General features: G+C 43.7%; 1 protein-coding gene across 1 annotated transcript in view; it reads left to right on the top strand.

Moving 5' to 3' along the window:
• Positions 1-20981, top strand: part of VWA3B (von Willebrand factor A domain containing 3B) — an 88996-nt gene that overhangs the window by 14146 nt on the left and 53869 nt on the right. The window contains exons 6-8 of the mRNA XM_084844397.1: positions 204-363; positions 4812-4981; positions 6838-6959. Of these exons, the coding sequence (XP_084700523.1) occupies positions 204-363; positions 4812-4981; positions 6838-6959 (452 nt within the window). The remainder of the gene's footprint in view (positions 1-203; positions 364-4811; positions 4982-6837; positions 6960-20981) is intronic.

Below are 20981 nucleotides of genomic sequence, written 5' to 3'. Positions count from 1 at the left end.
TCCGCAGCCGTTTTCTGGGCACCCGGATCATATGTCTGTCTAGACACTGGATAAGGCCCCTCTCCCCTTCCAGTCCCAAGAATTCTGAGATCGAAACTTGGGCAGGGGCAAAATGTATATCACTTCCTCTTAGTTCAGAAGTGCTGCATTGTGAGATAATTTAGCATTTCCTCCAAATATTTTACTCAACTCTCTTTTTTCAGAGGGACTCAAGATCTTGTGAAGTGGCAGGAGAAAACTGTTCCTGTGACGGAAGACTCCATAGAGGCTGCCATCGAGTGGCTCTGGATGATGGACCACATGCCAGCTGTTTGCCATACAGGCCCTACAGAAGCACTCTTGGAGGCATTGTTTGATGATACGGTAATCTCACGCATATTTTCAGAGGTCTTCAATTATGACTAAGGAAATCCTGGTGAGAGTTGGGTTGAAAGCGTTAGAGGGATGAATTATGAATGGGGCGAAATTCTAATAAAAGAACATGGGGGGGCTATTTAAAAGGAATTTCTTTCACGTTGATCTGCAGGCTTGTGCTTACCAATATCAGATGTACATGATGGTATCGCATTCTGAGAGCAGAAGCTTTTTTTCCTGACTTCCCACGGATCAAGTGGGAGAGAAATGTTTCCATGACACTAAGGGGCTATGATATATAGGCCTGGTTTGATGATCATATTTATTAAGCTGAGATATGCACAAGCCTGTCCCCCTGTGCATGCAGACCCTTCGTGCGAGCCACAGTAAAACCAGGAAGCATCCAATTAAGTGAACAGACCAGGAAACCATGCTTCAGAGAAAGCTACAATTGGGTTCAATATCCTGGCTTGTTCCAAATAGTGATGGTTAATTGGAGACTTCCTGATTTTATTGCTGTGTGCCACGAAGGGAGGAGCAAAGGAGCTCAGTGTCCAGGCAAAAGACTTGTGCATATCTTAATAAGCCAAGATACAATCGTCCACTGTGGCCATTGTGTTTGACATCCTTCTCAAGTCTGTCTTTCAGATAGTCATCCTTAGTATTTTTCAAGAAAGGGGCCTTTTGCAATCGGTGCGGCTGTATCCAAGGAAACCTGAAGTATATAAGCTATAACTTTAATGTTAGCTGGTGGTGGTGTCAAGGCTTAACTGGTAGACAGCTGTCAGAAGTGAACCAGGAGTTGAATTGGAGCTGAGGGATGCATAAACACACATTTTACAGCCAGGAAAGTCTTGTTGCCACTTGTGAATGAACATAGATAGGGATATTTGGTCTGCTTTTATTGAAGTTGATGTATAATCATTTTTTCTTGAATGCTGTAATAATTGAAACCGAGCCCTTTAAAGCATGTAGTTAATACTATATATTTTCCTTTCTTTTGATCTTTTTTCTCTTCTTGTTCTTGTTTCTTTTGTTGAAATTTACAATAAAAATTGATGATGATGATGATGATGAAGGTCTTGTTGCTCAGGCAAGATCCCAGCACAAACAAGAGGTCTTTTTTTATTGCCCTTCCTGTCCAGAAGGGCCCAATGGCTGGATTGGGTAAGCGGGGCCAGTCCAGACCTGTGAACCTTTCACTGTTCCAAGCTGTAGTTCTGGTAGTTCACCACATGGGGCAGGCATAAACAGTACTGAAGGTTCACCATTCTAGCCCTGGAAGCTCTTGATATGAGGTAACTTGCCCAACTTCAGTAAAGGAAAATGTCAGTGGTTTCCATGGAGAAATCATGGACTATCCTTCACATATGGCAGGGATGTTGAATGGCCTGCAAACCAAATCTGGTTTGCCAGAGGTCCCAATCCAGGCCTCTGCGGCTCCCCGAATGGCAGTGCCCCTTCTCTTGGACCCGCTCCTTTTCTTCCACCCACTGACTGTTTCCCGGCTTTTGCGGGTTTTTTTTCCTCATTCTGAAAGATTGAAATGTCTCTCCTAAGGCTTAGTTGCTGGAAGTAAGAGCTTTAAGCTACAATATTCTGGTATTAGCCAGTGTGGTGTAGTGGCTAGAGTGTTGGACTGGGAGCCGGGAGATCTGGGTTCTAGTCCCCACTTGGAAACTGACTGGGTGACTTTGGTCCTGTCACAGGCTCTCAGCCCAACCTATCTCACAGGCTTGTTGTTGTGAGGCTAAAATAGAGAAGAGGAGGGTTGTGTACACTGCCTTGGATTCCTGAAGGAGGAAAAAAAGCGGGATATAAATGTAATAAATAAATAAATAAATATTAGTGGTATTTTGCTGCACCCCTTTCGCCTTTCACCCTGCCCACTACTGGAACCTTCTCTGCAATTGAATTCAGCTCTCTGTCTGAAAGAGGTTCAGCACCCCCGACCGATGGAATCCCAGATGACAGCCCAACCGTATTGCAACACTAGCTGCCAAGGGTGTAGAGCAGCAGCAGGAAATGTGTGGCCCTCCAGATGAAGTTGGACTGCAACTCCCGTTAGCCCTGTGGTGAGGGATGATTGGAGTTGTAGTCCAACAACATCTGGAGGGCCACACCTTCCCTATCCCTGGCATTGAGAGATGAACTGGCTCCATCCTAGAAGGTGGGAGGTAATCACCTTTGCTGAGTAAGGTTAAGGGAGGTAAGCAAGAGCAGAGGTCTTTTTTTAATGAAAGTGGAGGCTTTCTGGATGCTAAATTCTGCAACATACCAATTTCTGCATTTGTGACAACAGTGCAACCACAGGATGTACACTATCCTGCCCTCTGTCCTCATAGGAGAAGTACATGTGAGCCTAAGTTACCCTGCACAGATAGAATGCCAATGACTGGATATATCTTTTAAAGTTTCTATTCAGAGATAGGGGGATTCTTGGGTTGGGGGAAGCCTGGATTATTTTCCTGTCTTATTTTATGGCTTTTCCTCTGTTCTGTCTTGCTTCTGTTTGGGGTAAATGCTGATCTTTCCTATAGCTGTGATCTACTTGTAATTATGAATGCCACGTATAATATGTAAGTATGTATACACCCCACCCCTCTCTCTCTCCCTCCTGGAAGTTAGATAGAGCAGGCAGAAAAACCTGCACATAGGTCGAAACGCCAGGAATTAGGAACAGGTACAAGTAGTCTAGAAGCTTTCTGACCAATCCTCCTTTGGATGATTTAGGTACACATTGCATCTGAACATGTGTCCGTGGCCAGAATTTGTTCTTGCTTGGAAAAAACTGCAGGTAGCAGCATTAGCGTATGTGATGGCAGTTTCTGTTGGCAGAGAACCACAGACGTCAAAGGGAGTCACCTCTCATTTACAACAAAGCAGAACAACCAGCCACCCCTAGCTCAGCACTCAGTTCTTTCCTAGTGTGACTCGACAAAATGCATCTCCAAAACAGCGATTGACAAGCGTAGATGACGTCTGCACAGAGTCCTGATCTTAGGGAAGGATTGGGTGCATTCATCAGTGTATCTGTTCACTGAAAGCCTTGTGAAAGTTTTCTCCAGCCAGTGTTGTTCTCCTCCACTGCAGACCAGGGCAAGGGACAGGATCAGTTCACACAGGCAAAGCTGTCATGTCAGGCAGCATGGGGAACCCAGTCCTACATAGAGCTTATTATATCCTGCTTGGGTAAGAAACGTAAGAAGAGCCCTGCTGCGTCAGACAAAGGGTCCATCTAGTCCAGCATTCTGTTTCCCAAAGTGGCCAGCCAGATGCTTCCGGAAAGCCCATAAGCAGGATGTGAGGACAAGGGCCTTTTCCCACTGGTATGCCCCCAGGAACTGGTAATTCGGAGGTATTCTGCCCCTGAACCTGGAGGTAGCATATAGCCATCACAACTTGCCCCTCAAGGTAGCATATAGCCACCATAACTGGATAGGTGTTAATCCTCCATGAATTTTATAACTTCCTTTGTGATGCCAAGGGTGCAATCCTATGTATGTTTAGCCACAAAAACTGGCTGGCTGGGGAATGCTGGGAGTTGTACAACTTTTTTCTGTCTAAATATACATAGGACTGCATCCTGATATACCAAAGTGGGATGAAAAGGAGCTCCTGCATGAATTTGTGTTTGGGATGATATTTGACATCATTTAAGATCAATGCTGATTTCAGTAGAATATGGATTGGGTTTTGGTATCTGTATCCATATTCTCCCAGGCCTTGAAAAAGACTGTTTAACTCCTGCTTGTTTTATTATTAATGATACGTTTAATGCTGCATTTTAAAAAATAGTCTGTTTCCACATTTTAGCTGCTTGGATATCTATCTCTTCTTTAAAATTATCTTATGTTATTGCTGCTTTAAAAACTTTTAAAAATTGTTTTGATGGGTTTTATTCTTGGTTTTATTGTATTTGTTTTTTATTATGTATGTTGCTCTGAGAGTTTGGGATATAGAGTGACTCATAAATGGAATAAATTAATAAATCCTGCAAACCAAAGTGTTGCTTTAAACACGCATAGACTTCTGGGATGGCCCAAGACATTTTCTTCCTGAAGCATATGACAAGATGGGGACCCCATTCCACATTCAGACACAGGGTAGGCTGAGTAGCATACATAGCTCTGTCCTCTAACACCTCACTGCTATTCCCCACCCCTCAGCATCTGCTGCCTGAGACGAGTGTTTCACTCTGCCTAATGGTAGGGCCGGCCCTGGTAAACATGTGCCTTTAGCTTTTGCATGTGCCTTGTTTTGTCGAGCTTGTTTTGTATGCAATGTCAGAAACTACTTCCATAGTTTCCCCAAGTTTTGTCAGCCACCATGGCTGCATGTGTGTCTATTGTAAGGGAGAGGGGAGGTATCTCAGAAGCCTCTGTGTGAGTGAGTGATTGCAGCCCCTGGGACTGGAGGCCTATGATTATTTTTCCTGAATGACTTGTCCATTACAGACAGAAGCTGTGTACTATTTTGCTGTGGGTGATATGCCGGAATGCATGAAGTACTTGCTCATGCAGAAGATATCGAGGAGCCGATGTCCAGTCCATACCGTATCTTTTAATGCTAGAGAAGAAGAAACAATTGCTTTCTTGAAGGAACTGAGTCAGCTGACCACTGGCAGGTATGAGGTAAATGTAATGTCTAATGATTTCCGTCCTATCAATCTATTGTGTGCATGGGCATATGAGCTCTTGCGATTGCACGCTCTTTTTCTTTTGTATTTTGTCCACAGAGTGTGCAAACTTCATATGGCAAGGGATGGATTGGTAGTTGTCTTTTTTGGGCTGGGGTGGAATAATGGTGCTTAAAGTGGTGAGCCCTCGATTTTTATTTGATTTGCAGTTGAAAAGATAGCAAATAAATGACAGTTCCTGGAATAATTATGCTGCATGAACACCAAGTTGTGTAGGGCAGGGCTTGGCAGAAGGTAGATTTTTGGGGTGATTTCCAGTCTACCTGTAAGCCTTTCTGACTACCAGTTGCTTAAAGCAATGACAAAAAGGCTTCCCTGCCCCCTCTAAATAAGTCTGCAGAAATGAAGAGTGCTTGGAAGGAAAAACAGGAGTGGATTTTTGTATGAGAGGACTGCAAGCTCTGTTCTGATACTGAAAACCAGTTCTTGGTCTGAGTCATGGGCACCCTGTTCCTTAATTCTACTAGGACTGGAGTAGGCAACCTCATACCCTCCAGATGTTTTTGACTACAACTCCCATCAGCCTCAGCCACTACAGCCAATGGTCAGGGATTATAGAAGTTATGGTCAAAAACATCTGGAGGGCATCAGGTTGCCTACCCCTGTGCTAGGTTTATGTCTGTCCTGAGCCACTAGTTACACCTGACTCTAGTTGCTGGACTGGAGGTTCTAGTAAAAATCAGAGTAGATCCCAGAAACCTAAAGTCTTGTCCACCCCTGGTTTAGGGTTTTTGGTGAGCGTTGTAACTCAGCAGTGATATAAGAGCATATCCACATTATAGATTTAAACCAGTCATTCCTCCTTTCCAGTGAACCCCTAGAACCATAGTTCAAGGGGGGCACTCTAGGAAACATTAATGGAGAATTCTCTTAGCTGCATCTCACCAGATATGGCATTTCAGGGGTTATGAAGCTGGTATGTGTGTAGGGTAGATGAGCCGGTTGTAGTTAGAAGTTCTGAGCTCCTAAAGTGCTGTGCCAGATGCCCCCTTACCAAACATATGCAAGAGAAAGTGGGTGGGTTGACACAGTCATTTTCAGCCATGGTGGCTTAAATAAGCCGCTGTGGTTTGCAGCATGTCCCGGGCACCCGTTCCATAACCCAATTCCCGCTCATAGGTTGTTGTTTTGTCTGAACCTGGCGAGGGTGTGTTGTTGGCATGGTTAACATACCACCCAGAACACGTAGGCTGTTTTATGGTTGTGGGTGATTTGTTAACCACACCAGCAACTTACCCTTGCTGGGTTTGGATGACACAACGACCTATGAGCAGGACTTGGGTTACAGAAGGGACTGCATACCACAGTGGCTTATTTAAGCTACTGTAGCTGAAAATGATCATGCAAACCAGATCAGTGAATAAGGTAAAGATGCTTGACCTGGCTTGATTTTCTGAAAGACATTTTATTTTGGCATTGTCACTTGAAGTATCCCACAACAATTTTTTGAGTTGTAGAGAGAGGCATGAAGAGTACAACATCATGTACTCCTGTTGAGCCTGATGATCAATTAAAAGTGTTGATTTATTGCATTTTTATCCCTCAAGAGCTCAAAGGAACTCAAGACGATATACATAGTTTTCCTCCCCCTTCATCCTCACAACAACCTTGTGATGTAGGCTGGGTTGAGAGAGAGTGACTGGCCCAGTGTATGCCATAGCTAGGTGGGGACTAGAACCCGGGTCTCCCTGGTCCTAATCTGACACACTCACCATGACACACACGGGTGCGCTGGATGCATATTTATAAGCTTTGCTTGCACATGAAAATGCGTTACCTTTCAGGTTCCATGCATTTGCTGAGAGAACTGATTATATGGACATGATGGGAACTTCAGTCAGTGACGAGGATCAGAAAAGTTTACCAACTCAGAATTCGAGAAAACTGAAAGGGAACCTGCCTCTAGGTAAAACTAAAACAAAACCATTGTTGTTGGTGGTGGTTGTCATTAGAACCTCTAAGATAGCATTTCGATCTAGGAGAAGTTAGAAAACTAGCACATCTTTAATTGAGGTGAAAATGGAAGGCTTCCTCTCCCCAGCATGGGGGAGAGGGAGAATGGAAAAGTTGTGTCTGTTGGATGAAGGGGCAAGAGAAGGTACCCTGCTGATTTTACGAGGAGATGTGTGAGGTAGAAGCATAGGTTGCCCCACATCTGTTGGACTCTTCACCTGGATAACCTCTAAAAGCAGGTACGTGCAACCTTTTTGGCCACATGAGGTGATGGCTCAGGGTTTGGGAGCTGCACATGCACTCATGTGCACACATACATCCATGTGCACACATACATATGCATGTGTACATGCACACATATATACACACCAGTGGTCCTGATACAGATCACGCTTTCCTTGCTGCTGCTACAAGCGAGGAAACAGTGATCTGTATCAGGATTGCTGGGGGAAGGAATGCAGTGGTGGGGGGTTGGGACATCCATGGGGCACCTCAGTGTGGCCCCGGGGCCATGGGTTCTGCATCCCTGCTCTAAAGCTAGAGTCTCTGCCTCTTTCTGAGGCAGTGCAAGCCCTTTCTGCATAGGCTGTCATGTAGCAGTTAGAAGGTACTTCAATCATTTTCATAATTTTATTTTCTTTAACTTTTAAAAGAAAGTATTTTTATTTATTATAACACTTCTATACCATCCTTTTTAATTCAAAAATTTCCAGGGCAGTTCGCAATAAAGAATCCTTAAAACATAATACAGCTGCTGTAATCAATAAAATAGTTCACAAGGGTAAAAGGCAGCACTTAAAAACAGTCGCAGCAGAATAAGAAAATACATTGGATGGAAAAGTCTGGGATAATAGAAAATTATTTGCCTGGTGCCTAATACAGATTAACATACACCTAACCAGGTGTATGTTAACTAACCAGTCTCCCTGTGAGAGAGTTTCACAAACAAGGTACCAGAGATGAAGAGGCCCTCTCCCATGTAGCCACTCACCTCCCTTCAGGTGGTGGGGCAACCAGAGGAGGGCTTCTGAAGAAGATCTTAATACATGAGCAGGCTGATGTGGGAGAAGATATTCCCTCAAGTATTCAGGTTCCAAGCTGTAGAGAGCAAGGCCTACCATTATGAGAGGAAGGTGGCTGCCTGAGGCCCTGATCTTGGGTGTCAATGTCAGGGTGGAAACTGAGCCCATAGAGCCCCAGAGCAGTTCTGATTCTAAGGAAGAACAGCAATCCATGGGAGATGAGCTCGCTCATCTTTCACAAGCACAGCAGCTGGCAGAGATTCCTCCTGACAGCATTCCTGGGAGAGATAGTGACCCTGGCAGCGAGAGAGCGCTGGACAGGGGCTTGCTGGACGCTCGGCGCAGACTCAGGGAGCGACGACAGATGGAGGGCGCAAAAAGGAGGCGTAGTGCTCATTTGGCGCGCAAGCAGCGGTCGCGTCCCGAGGACCCAAGGGAAAGAGGGAGGATCTCTCCATAGCCCATAAGTTCAGAGTCTTCCCGCGGTTCCCCTTCAATTGGGGACCAACTGCCTTACCTGGAGCTTAGGCTACTCTGCTATCTTTCCCCAGTGCTGTTCCTTGCTTAGTCGTTAGTGATTAGTATCTGAAAGAGTCATAAAGTAATAAAGGAATAAAGCCTTGGAAAGAATCCTCATCGTCTGTGTCCTGAGTTGGCTATTGGTGGGGACTGCAAGAGGTAGCTAGGGCACTCCTGACAGTCATAAAGGAACCTCAAATTGTTAATTAGCTACTTTATTCTTGTTGTATTTTTACTGCCAGGGAGGGTGCTTTTCTGGTTTTCTGCCCTAGGTGCCAAGGTAACTTGACCAGCCTTGAGTACAGTGCACCGTGTGTGTGTGTGTGTGTGTGTGTGTGTGTGTGAGAGAGAGAGAGAGAGAGAGAGAGAGTGTTTATAAGTCAGAAGATGAACCTGTATTAAAGCCCATAAGCACGTGTATGTTGGTGTGATGGGAGTGGAATCCATTTGATGCTTTGGTTCAGGTAGCAAAATGTCTTGGACAAATGCTGGAGTAGAGCATTAAAGGTAAGCACCAATACTTTGATTTGTGCTTTCGAATGGATTGGAAGCCAGTGGAGCTTTTTAAGCATTGATGAGATGTGTTCGCAGTGCCTGGTCCCAGTTAGTAGTCTAGTGGCTATGTTTTGAACTGCAGTTGACAGGCAATCCTCAAGGACAGCCCCACATACAAGGGATTGCAGTAGTCTAACCTGGAGGTTACCAGAACATGGATAAGTGTAGCCAGGCTATCTCTGTCTGGGAGGGGCTGCAGCTGAAGCACCAGCCTTAGCTGGTGAAAGGCAGTCTGTGCCACTGAGTCCACCTGGGCCTCTAGTGGCAGAGTTAGATCAATGGGCATCCCCCAAACTGAGAAACCAACCCCCAGGTGGGAGTATGACCCTTTCCAGGACCAGTTGAACACCACCTTCCTGAACAGATGAACCACCTTCCAGCAGTTCCTCCATCTCGTTGGGCTTGGGCTTCAGTTTTTTGACCTTCATCCAGTCCATTACTGTGTCTAGGCAGTAATTCATCACTTCTTCTACCTCACTTGCAAGAGGGGTAAAGCAGAGTGAGATCTGCATATCGATGACACCCAACCGCCATGCTCCAGATGACCTCACTCAGTGGTTTCATGTAGATACTGAAACGTATCAGAGACAAGCTGGTGCCCTGTGGGACATCATAGCTTGGTGCCACAGGGTCAAGCAGACACTGTTCATCTTCATCTTCAGTGGGCTTTGCTTCTGAGAGTGCTTTGAAAGTGATCCGTAAGTTACAGTGTGCGTGCTTCCAGATGGAGGGCTCCTGGTACTACCAATCAAAAGGCATTGTGCAGCTATTCTGTCTTCTCCTCCTTAATGGTTTTTTTGTGAGAAGAAAAAAGATGGGAAAAGTGGTGGGAAGATACAGGAGGGTTACAAATGGAAGATGTCATTATATGGACCTCCTGTAAGATCCCGTGAATGAGGCAGAGCAATTGTCTCTGGTTATCTGGACGTGAATTGCACCAGTGCTATAGGAAAGCACCTCTAAGAACTGATAGAACTATCCTCCCGGAATGGACTTAATTTTATTCTAAACCCATTTGTAGCTAGGGATAATTTCTGAAATTCTCCCCATCTGAAATTCTCATCAGATCTTGGCGTCTCAGATACTGTGATCTTATTTGCAACGTGGCACCAATCAATCTGACATTCTTTCATTTGTGACTTCCCTACTTTTCTCAGGCTGGTGAGCAGAAAACTGTGGAAGTTTTCAGTTTACATCTTGGTTTCTTTTTCTTACTGGTTACCAAAGCACAGGAGTGTATATGTGTGTTGATTTTTAAAATGTACAAAAAGGAATCTTGATGCACCTTGATTTTTACAAAAAGAACAGTAAAAAGAAGAATCCTGGCATGATCATGCTATTGCATAAAAACTCCTTGTGTGCCATTTTAATCAATGCATGTCTGCATTTGTGCACATTGATAACTTATGAGAAAGAGAGAGAAAGAGGAAAAGACACATACAGAAAAATGGTGGCAAACTGTGCATGTGCCAACTCTGAAATGAAATTTAGACATTTTCTGAGCTAAACTGCAATGCACATAGAGTGGAACACAACACAGAGCCAACCCATGGAAAAATTATGTAAAGGGGGAAAGTTTTACAGCTGCGTGTGGCAGTGATGGTTCATTGCACTGTGTGTGGGAAGTTAAAAAAGGATCACTTCATGTTATTTCAGCACCACTTATAGTTAATTGGGCTGGACACCCCCTATTTCCTGTATTTTAGGGAAGAGTGAAATAATGATTTTTCTATTTAATTTCTGCATATTGTTATGTCTTTAGAGAAAGTGAACAAGGGGAAAAGACAATCTGTTTCAAAACGGTTATAATTTCTATATTCTGGCAGGTCTGTTTTGAGTAAATGAGCAAAAGTCTCCAACCATTTTGTTTGCTTGTGAAGGGATTGTGTATCAAATTATGTGTGTTAATAGGAAAGGATGAATTATTGGTAGTGAGGAAAAGAAGTGAAACTATACCACTTATTGTAACCTGCTGTAAATTGATAAAGGTAATTTGCAAATGTTGATTACCTAGGAGCAGCTCAAACAACTGAACTCAGATATATTTAAAAAACAATTACATGTAGAAATCAATAAAAGTTGGGGGTGTTTAGGCAAAGGATTTCATGTAGTGCAATAGTGACGGCTATACCAAAAAGGTACATGAAATGAAGATGTCATTTTCTTGCCTTGTATCTCCATCTGTGGGTGTGTTAGAGAGCTCTATTTGGAAGGGGCGAGGTGCCATTTTGACTTTTGGGGGGATGCAAAAATATCCAAGGCTCATTCTGTTGACGAATCCTGCTCACTCCTAGAAAAACAGTTGAATAACTAAGAAGCAGGTACTCTAGGCAAGCCGTTGGCCATGCTGGCTTGGAATTATGGGAATTGTAGTCCAAGACGTCTGGAGAGCACCAAGTTGGGGAAGGCCGCTCTAGGCCTTTGTAGTGTGAACTTGGTGCATGGGTCATAGTCTTTGAGAGATACTGTTAGTCATTCTTATGGAATGCATTGTGAGAGGGGCAAAGAGAGAGCCCAACCCTCGTGGAATTTCCTCCTGCAAGAACACTGCATGGTCCCTTTCTCTTTTCCCCCCTCTTTCTTATGGTTTTTAAGCACCCCCAAAGTCTTTTTTCCCCCCTAAGCCTGGTGTTTTTATTACATTTGTTTGGTTATTTTGTTTTTCACACTTTTTATGATAAGCTGCTTTGTGAGAACTTGCCCTAAAAGGCAGGGTCAAAATAATATTAAATAAATCAACCAATGAAAGCTTTCCAATCTGTGTAGGGTCGAGGCCAGCACATTTGTGTTAGCCCCCAAGGCTGCAAGAATACAGTGCAGATCCTGGAAAGTAATGAATAAAATAAAAATAGAGTTGCATAAAATGGAGACATGAGAAGAACACCATCATTACCCCCTTTTCTTGGAAGCCCTGCTTTGTCCTTTATTCAAAAGTCTCTTAGGATTGTGGAATTCCCAAGAAGGGCGACTTTCTAATTCCCCTTCATTTAAGTCTGATTTAGCAGCAGTTTAATGCTTGCTTACATTGAACAGACCCACTCTGCTGGGTTCCTTTGTGAGCAGAAAGCTTTCCTTCTTCCTCTCCTTAGGCATCCCGTTTATCTTTCAATAGATGGACTAAGAGCTGGTGCTACTGCTGCTGCTCTTAAAATTATGCCCATGCCCTTCTTTTTATGACTGAATTGCAGAGTGTTTTTAATCAGCCCAGAAGAGCAGTAATCTCCTAGAAATGCTTTGTATGCCATGTCTTACTGCTTTTACGGAACAGAATTTACAATTAGTCTTGGGCATTTACCTAGCATTATAGCTTTGGTGGTGACATCATGCCCAGACGATTAGAAAACTCCGGATACATCCAGGGCTGTGTGTGAGAGCCTCTTTGCAGCAGAAAACACATGGGGGATGGCATTCTATTTGTCTTGCTTGCTTTTAAGTCCTTTCTAAAAGGATGCACTGAGCAATAATATTTTTACAACATATGGATGACATTTTAACGTGCTAGAAAACTGTTTCCAGCGGGTTCTGTAAGCGTATGATTTTAGCCAAAAGATGGAGAGCGGATGAAATAACTTTAGTAAGGCAAAATCCTTCACAAGCTGCTCTTAATGTATGCTAACCATTAAGTGCAATGTAATGTGGAGATATATTTCTCCTTTGAGCGTTGCCAGTGAGAATGCTGAAGTCAGTGCCACATGAAGCTAGTCACTGATTACAGGCTTGTGAGGGAGGGGCTTGAGAGCACTGTAAGAGAACGGCTTTTGCACAGGTGTAGATCCCATGCTGGCCCACTAATGTCTGTACAAAGGAATCAAATGGGTTGAATGATATGTGGAGCAAACCTAACCGTCAGGTACAGAAGGGGCGGATGTCTCCTCAGGATCTCCCCCTGCCCCCGGTTTCAGTGTGGAGGAAATTACCTGCCCCACCTCGAGGCTGGCATAGATAATGGGCCTGATCTTGGGGCCTGCTCCCAGAATGTCCTGTTTTGAGGTCCACTGCTGCTCAAAACACTGCTGGTGGTAGAACTGTGCCCATTCAGCCAATCTGAGATTGGCTGAAATAACCATTCTGATGTTAAAAGCAAATAACCCATTCTGATGTTAAAAGCAAAAAGGAAATATTTAAAACCGCGTTCTGTAAAGAGAACAAAGAATATAATAACTTCTCATAATTTTAGCTTTTCATATATATTAATCACATGTCCGTAGTACAAGGAAGTATAGGTAAGAATTGCCTGGATCAGACTGACATCCATTTAGTCTAGCTAAGGTGGCTGCTTATGAATCACCAAAAAAGAGGGATTTCATCACCCAGAAAAAGGACAAAAGAGGACACAAATTTGGATAAAATTGCATATGCTAATTAATATGTATAGATGCAAATTTAGAAATAATTACTATAAATAACAATGTAGTAAATCTCACCATAGTGTAGAAGCCCGTGACCCGGTGAGCTGTGTGCCTGCTTGTTCAGTCTGCTCTCCAGGCGCTAACTGTTGATGGGCAACAGTTCTTACGGTTCTTCACGTTTAAACTAGCATTGGATAAGACAGCCCTTCAAAGAGAGGATGGTCTTCTGTAAAAGAGGACACATGGCCATTCTAACACTGTACCTCTGAGAAGTTCACAAAGATGATGGAAATCTCCTACTTCTCTCTCCCCCCCGCCCTCCCCAGCATCTGGTTTTTAGAAGTGTGTGGATTCTGAACATGGAGAAATTGCTATCCTAGGTAATGGGCACTGGTAGATCTTAGCCTCCATGAATTTCTCTAATCTTTTCTTAGTCTTCCCAACTAGTAGCCGTCACCCCATTGTTTGGGTACTGAATTCCATAAATTCATTGTGCACTGTGTGAAGAACCATTAGCTTTTGTCTTGCTCATCGTGCTGTCAGTGAACTTTATTGGATGATTCTATGTTCTACTATTACGAAGGGAGGGGGGAAATATTCTTGCAGGGCAGTTATTCCTTTTCTCAGATGGAACTTTAGGTAGTTCTCAGAAGGCACTTAAACTGACAAGCAGTGCTCTTCGTGGTGATAGCCAATAGTTCTCAGTTTCCACAGCTCTCTTTTACCAGCTGTCCAGTGACAAACATGAGCACCCATATAAACAGACATGTTATTGAGGAGTAGTCCTGTTGGTGAACTAAGGGTATGGTAAGATGAGTCCACAGGGAGGACCTCAACATGGAAAAAATGTCAGTGAGATGGAAGACAATGTGATTGAAATCTCTTAGGAGACTACAGTCAGGGCCAGAAATATTGGAACAAGGATAACTGTTTTGGCAGTTGGCCTCTGTACACCACCACATTGAAGTTGAAAGGAAACACACCCAGATAGGAGCGAAGTCAGGACTTCCAGCTGTAATTCAAGGGGTTTGATAAAAGTGGGGCACTAACCATTCAGGAAGTACAGCCAGTGGCATACACACACACCCATCGTTGGTGGCTCATAAGTAATGGAACGAATGGCTGACAAGCAGCTGCATGGCCAGGTGTGGCCTGTTTCCTGGGTACCCCACGACCAATCAAGCAGATAAAAGGCCTGGAGGTGGTTCTGAGTGTTACATTTACATTTGGTGGCTGTTCACTGGAACTCCCAACATGAGGTCCAAAGAGGCGTCCATGCGAGTGAAGGAAGCCATCATTAGGCTGAGGAAACAAAATAAACCCATCAGAGACATAGCAAAAATAGTGGGAGTGGCCAATACAACAGTCTGGAACATCCTGAAAAAGAAGGAATTAACTGGCAAGCTCCGCAACAGCAAAAGGCCTGGAAGACAACTAAAGTGGATGACCGCAGAATTCTGCTCATGGTGAAGAGGAACCCTTTCACAACATCTAGCCAGGTCAAGAATGCTCTTGAGGAGGTAGGCATGTCATTGTCAACATCTACAGTCGAGATGGCTTTATGAATGTAAATACAGAGGCTTCACAACAAGGTGCAAACCACTGGCGATGCTCAAGAACCGAAAGGCCAGATGAGCCTTTGCCAGCAAACACCTAAAGAAGCCTGCCCAGTTCTGGAATAAGATTCTTTGGACTGATGAAACCAAGATTAACTTGTGCCAGAATGATGGGAAGAGAAAAGTATGGAGAAGGAAAGGAACAGCTCATAATCCAAAGCATACCACATCATCTGTCAAACATGGTGGAGGCAGTGTTATGGCCTGGGCATGTATGGCTGCCAATGGAACTGGGTCACTGGTGTTTATTGATGACCTGACTGCTGATAAAAGCAGCAGGATGAATTCTGAAGTGTATAGGGCTATACTTCCTGCTCAGATTCAGCCGAATGCTGCCAGACTGATAGGACGCTGCTTCATATTGCAGATGGATAATGACCCCAAACATACAGCAAAAGCTACCCAAGAGTTTCTCAAGGCAAAGAAGTGGGATGTTTTTCAGTGGCCAAGTCAGTCCCCTGATCTCAACCCAACAGAGTATGCTTTTCACTTACTGAAGACCAGACTGAAGGCAGAAAGACCCACAAACAAGGAAACTCAGCATTTGGTCATGTCCATGGGTTCCAGACTTCAGGCAGTCATTGACTGCAAAGGATTTTCATCCAGGTATTAAAGGCAACCCTTAAGTTCGAAATGATGTTGGTTTGTTCCATTACTTATGAGCCACCAACGATGGATGTGTGTGCATGCCACTGGCTGTACTTCCTGAATGGGTAGTGCCCCACTTTTGTCAAACCCCTTGAATTACAGCTGAAAGTCCTGACTTCGCTCCCATCTGGGTGTGTTTCCCTTCAACTTCAATGTGATGGTGTACAGAGGCCAACTGCCAAAACAGTTATCCTTGTTCCAATATTTCTGGCCCTGACTGTATGTATGGTAATGTATTGGCATTTTTTGGATTCATTTTTATTAATATGTTACATTGATGATATGGCATACAGGCACTGGCTTTTTGGCACATATTGTTTTTCCTCCAGAGAAACGTAACGCTTCTTCAGGGTACTCAGGTTTGTGCTTAACTGGAAAAATTATATGATCACAAATCAACCTGCTGGGTAATTGGGAAGGAAAGTACAGTGGGGGTCACCCAACTTCAGTGAAGAAATACAGAGAATAAGCAAATACTTTCAGGGTATAACTTAATGGAATCTAGCAATTGCTGCAGAAAAATTGTATGAGGCCAACACATCACTCAGGTCGGAAGGTGTCCAATATACTACTGGGGAAGAGCAGAGGGTATTTCCAAGTAGCGCCAGAAAGAGTGAAGCGGCTGGGCCAAAGCCGAAAGGACACTCAGCTGTGCATGTGTCTGGTGGTGAAAAGAAAATCCGATGCTGTAAAGAACAATATTGTTTAGGAACCTGGAATGTAAGATCAATGAATCAAGGTAAGCTGGAGGTGGTCAAACATGAGATGGCAAGATTGAACATCGACATCCTGGGAATCAGCGAACTAAAATGGACAGGCATGGGCGGATTTAATTCAGGTGACCATCATATCTACTACTGTGGGCAAGAATCCCTTAGAAGAAATGGAGTAGCACTCATAGTCAACAAAAGGGTGGGAAAAGCAGTACTGGGGTACAATCTTAAAAACGATAGAATGATCTCAGCACGAATCCAAGGCAAACCATTCAACATCACAGTAACTCAAGTCTGTGCCCCAACCACTGATGCCGACGAAGCTGAGGTTGATCGGTTCTATGAAGACCTACAACACCTTCAAGAACTAACACCAAATAAAAACTAACACCAAAAAGAACTACTGGAAGTACAAGCTGGGTTCCGAAGAGGCAGAGGAACTAGAGATCAAATCGCCAACATTCGCTGGATCATGGAGAAAGCAAGAGAATTCCAGAAAAACGTCTATTTCTGCTTCATTGACTTCGCCAAAGCCTTTGATTGTGTGGATCACAACAAACTGTGGCAAATTCTTAAAGTGATGGGAGTACCAGACCACCTTACCTGTCTCCTGAGAAACCTGTATGAGGGTCAAGAAGCAACAGTAAAAACCAGACATGGAACAACCGAGTGGTTCAAAATTGGGAAAGGAGTACGACAAGGCTGCGTATTGTCACCCTGCTTATTTAACTTATATGCAGAGTACATCACGAGAAACGCCGGGTTGGATGAATCATAGGTCGGAATTAAGATTGCTGGGAGAATTATCAACAACCTCAGATACACAGACGATCCCACCCTAATGGCAGAAAGCGAAGAGGATCTAAAGAGCCTCTTGTTGAGGGTGAAAGAGGAGAGTGCAAAAGCTGGTTTGAAACTCAACATTAAAAAAACTAAGATCATGGCATCTGGCCCCATCACTTCCTGGCATATAGAAGGGGAAGAAATGGAAGCAGTGACAGATTTTATTTTCTTGGGCTCCAAGATCACCGCAGTCGGTGACTGCAGCCATGAAATTAAAAGACGCTTGCTCCTTGGGAGGAAAGCTATGGCCAACCTAGACAGCATAGTAAGAAGCAGAGACATCACCTTGCCCACAAAGGTCCGTCTAATCAAAGCTATGGTTTTCCCAGTAGTAATGTATGGCTGTGAGAGCTGGACTATAAGGAAGGCTGAGTGCCGAAGAATTGATGCTTTCGAACTGTGGTGCTGGAGAAGACTCTTACGAGTCCCCTGGACTGCAAGGAGGTCGAATCAGTCCATCCTAAAGGAAATCAACCCTGACTGCTCATTGGAAGGACAGATACTGAAGTTGAAGCTGAAATATTTTGGCCACCTAATGCGAAGAGAAAACTCTCTGGAAAAGACCCTGATGCTGGGAAAGACTGAAGGCAAAAGGAGAAGGGGACGGCAGAGGATGAGATGGCTAGATAGCATCACGGATGCAATGAATATGAACTTGAGCACGCTCCGGGAGAGAGCGCAGGACAGGAAGGCCTGGCGTGCTATGGTCCATGGGGTCACGAAGAGTCGGACACGACTGAACGACTGAACAACATCAACAAACACAGCACTACTTATCAGTTTTAAAGAAGGTGTTCACACCTGTTCGGTACGGTGATTGCCACACAATTCATTTTTATTTATTTAAACACACGGCTTCCTCTTTATAGCCCCAACCAGCTCTCAAAGCTGCTTACAAAAGTCTTCTCAGCTGAACCTGTGCAAGCATTCACAGAGCTCTGGTAGGACTTAACATGCCCAAATCTTGGTGGCTGTGGTCCAGTTCAGACATCACACCGCCCAAACAATGTCAGTGATCGGGTGGTTTAAAAATGCAACAAATATATAAATATAATAAATGTGATATGATTCTGGCATGTTAAATAACTGTGGTTTGTTTCCTGAGTTTGGATGAAATGGGAAACTGTGGTTTAGAACAAGCCAGAGGCGGAAGCTTTAAAATGCCCTTCACTTGCAAATGGGAGCCCATGAGCTATGAGCTTGTGCTCATAACAAGGCCAATGTGTTATGAGCACAACCCCCCACACTGCACACACAACAAGGTGGCATGGCATCTTTGTGTGAAGGCTGTTTGGCTGCAGGTCTGGTAGTGGCCCTCACACAATGTTGAGGTGCTTGTGAAGAGGCTGCCAAAGATGTGAACTGGCCCATTATTGGGATGCTTAAAGACCATGAAAAGAGACTTTTTCCATAATTTCAGTGAATGGTTATGGGAGTAAGGCAGTTGTAAATGGCATTAATAATGGCAATAATAAAATCCAGTGATGAGTAGGATTTATTAATCTGGAATAAAAAATAATGATCTTCTTGGCTGCAATACTGAGCGTGGTTAGGCTGCTTAAACCCTATTCACTTCAGCGGGATTTAAGCAGTCTATTTGTGTGCAAGATTGTAGCCCTTGCCTCTGCTCCTAGTAATGAAAGACCAAGGGAAGAATAAAGTCTCTACAAAACAGGCTGTTGAAGAGATTTAAATTGTCATTAAAATGGTTTTGTAGCTTCAGCTAAATAAATCTGAATTATTTTAGTTAGAGCATTGCTCAGTAGAATTGTTCTTTTGAACTTGATTTTTAAACACGATGATACCTTTTGAACTATACCACTCTACTTCCCCCATGATCACGGCATATTCTCCTTTTGGGTACCTTTATTCCTGTAGAAAAACTTTGCATTGATGATTAAGCATGTGTAGCTATCCATATTTTTTCATAGTTAAGGACCACCTGTACTTGCCTGAGTGCTAAGATCTTCCCCTGAGGCTCTTCAAATGTCTCTGCCTGAGGTTATGCAGCTGGCAACCAGGAAAAGAGCCTTTTCAGTGGTGGTGCCCCTTCTGAGGAATACATTCTCCAAGGAGGTTCAGCTGGTGCCAAGGGAATGCCTTTTTATTCATCCGTGCCATTACAATATTTGTCTACTGCTTTATCATATCTTGTTGTTGGTTTTATCCTTTCTTTCTAATCTTACAATGCAATCCTGTACATGTTCACTCAAAAGTAAGTCTCATTAAATTCTGTGGGGCTTGCTCCCAGGTAAGTAAGTATAGGATTGCAACCAAAATGATTCTAATTGTTTTATATTTCCCCCACTGTTTTTTTTTTTAAATTGTGGATTATTTTAACTCCTGTTTTGTAAGCACCCCTTGGGGTTTTAGAATTGAAGGATGGGATATAATTTTTTTATTATTATTATTACACTTGGTATGAAGTAATAAAATTTTTGGTTTGTAAATGAGATCTTCCAAGGTACTTGTAATTCAGGGTGGATGGAGATTTAATTTTATTCTTTTAAAAATGGTGTACTACCATTTTTAAAATTCATTTTCATTGGTTGATTTTCTTTCTAATATAAAAGAAAGAAATATAGAAGAGTCCCAGGAGATGGCAGTATACAATAAGACATTAAAATTGCACAATAACGGGAGCGCAAGACAGAATTGCACTAGTGTATGCATATTTTGCATAGACATTATTTCTATCGAACAACACTTAGGGCGCAATCCTATGGCCACTAGACAACGGCTAGACGGCCATAGGATTTTTTGTTTTCTGGGAACCGACCTTGGAGCCAGTGCTTCGAGGTCAGTTCCCAGAAAATGACCTCCCTGCCCCCTCCCCCTTGTAGGCAGCGCGATTTATCCCCAGCTCCACACTTGTACGAGCAGTGCCGAATGGGAGGAAAGGGGCATTCCTGGGACAGGGAAGGGAGGGAACAGAGGAAGCGCCGGTATGACGCTTCCTATGCACCATCCGGCCTTCCCGTTCTGCTCTGAGGTGCCCTGGCTAAAACAGCTGAAATCTGCCCTCTAGCTGCAAATACAGGGCAGCCAGAGTGCGGAGGAGACGATCCCCTTCGGCTCCGCCTGCCCTGCATTGGATAGTTGGTCGCCTCTGAGTTCAGAGGTGGACGACTGTCCCTATAGGATTGTGCTCTTATAGACTTAATGGATCCTCCGCAAATGTGTTTGGTATAAGTTCAAAAATATAAATGGAACACATTGCTATCAGATTTGTGACATATGGCCCTCTCTCAAGATTTGCTGTCCCAGCAAATGAACTCCTAAAAGTGGTTCACACAAACTGCGGGTGCCACTGCAGCATCATAAGCCATGACATCCTGGCATTGAAGACAGTTAAGCTGCTATTTTAGGCAAATAAAGCTGTTGCTAGTATTTAAGGATAGGGCGCCTGCCTGAGACTGCTTCCCAGGGACAATGGACTAGCATATTTTCAGGTGTATGTAAATGTAGAATATAGTTCAGGATAAGCTTTCCAATATATAATAGAAAGAGCTGTTCTGCTTCTGCTCTTATGGTGTGTTTGTTGTTTCCTAGCTCATCTGTGTCCATGTTAAGATTTTTGGCAGCACCTTTTTCCAGCATGATTTTTAACTGGTATGGCTTTACTAGCAAAATCCCTGCTGTTGTGATGAGTGGGCTGTGTGGAAGGGAGGCTTCTATGCAGCAAATTCCAGAAGAATAGCCACATTCAT

The sequence above is a fragment of the Heloderma suspectum genome, chromosome 3 (genome assembly GCF_057233095.1).
Source record: "Heloderma suspectum isolate Gila_16-S chromosome 3, 16-S_ref, whole genome shotgun sequence".
NCBI lineage: Eukaryota > Metazoa > Chordata > Lepidosauria > Squamata > Helodermatidae > Heloderma > Heloderma suspectum.
Note: the sequence above shows the minus strand (reverse complement) of the source record. Positions and strands in the feature narration are given on the sequence as shown.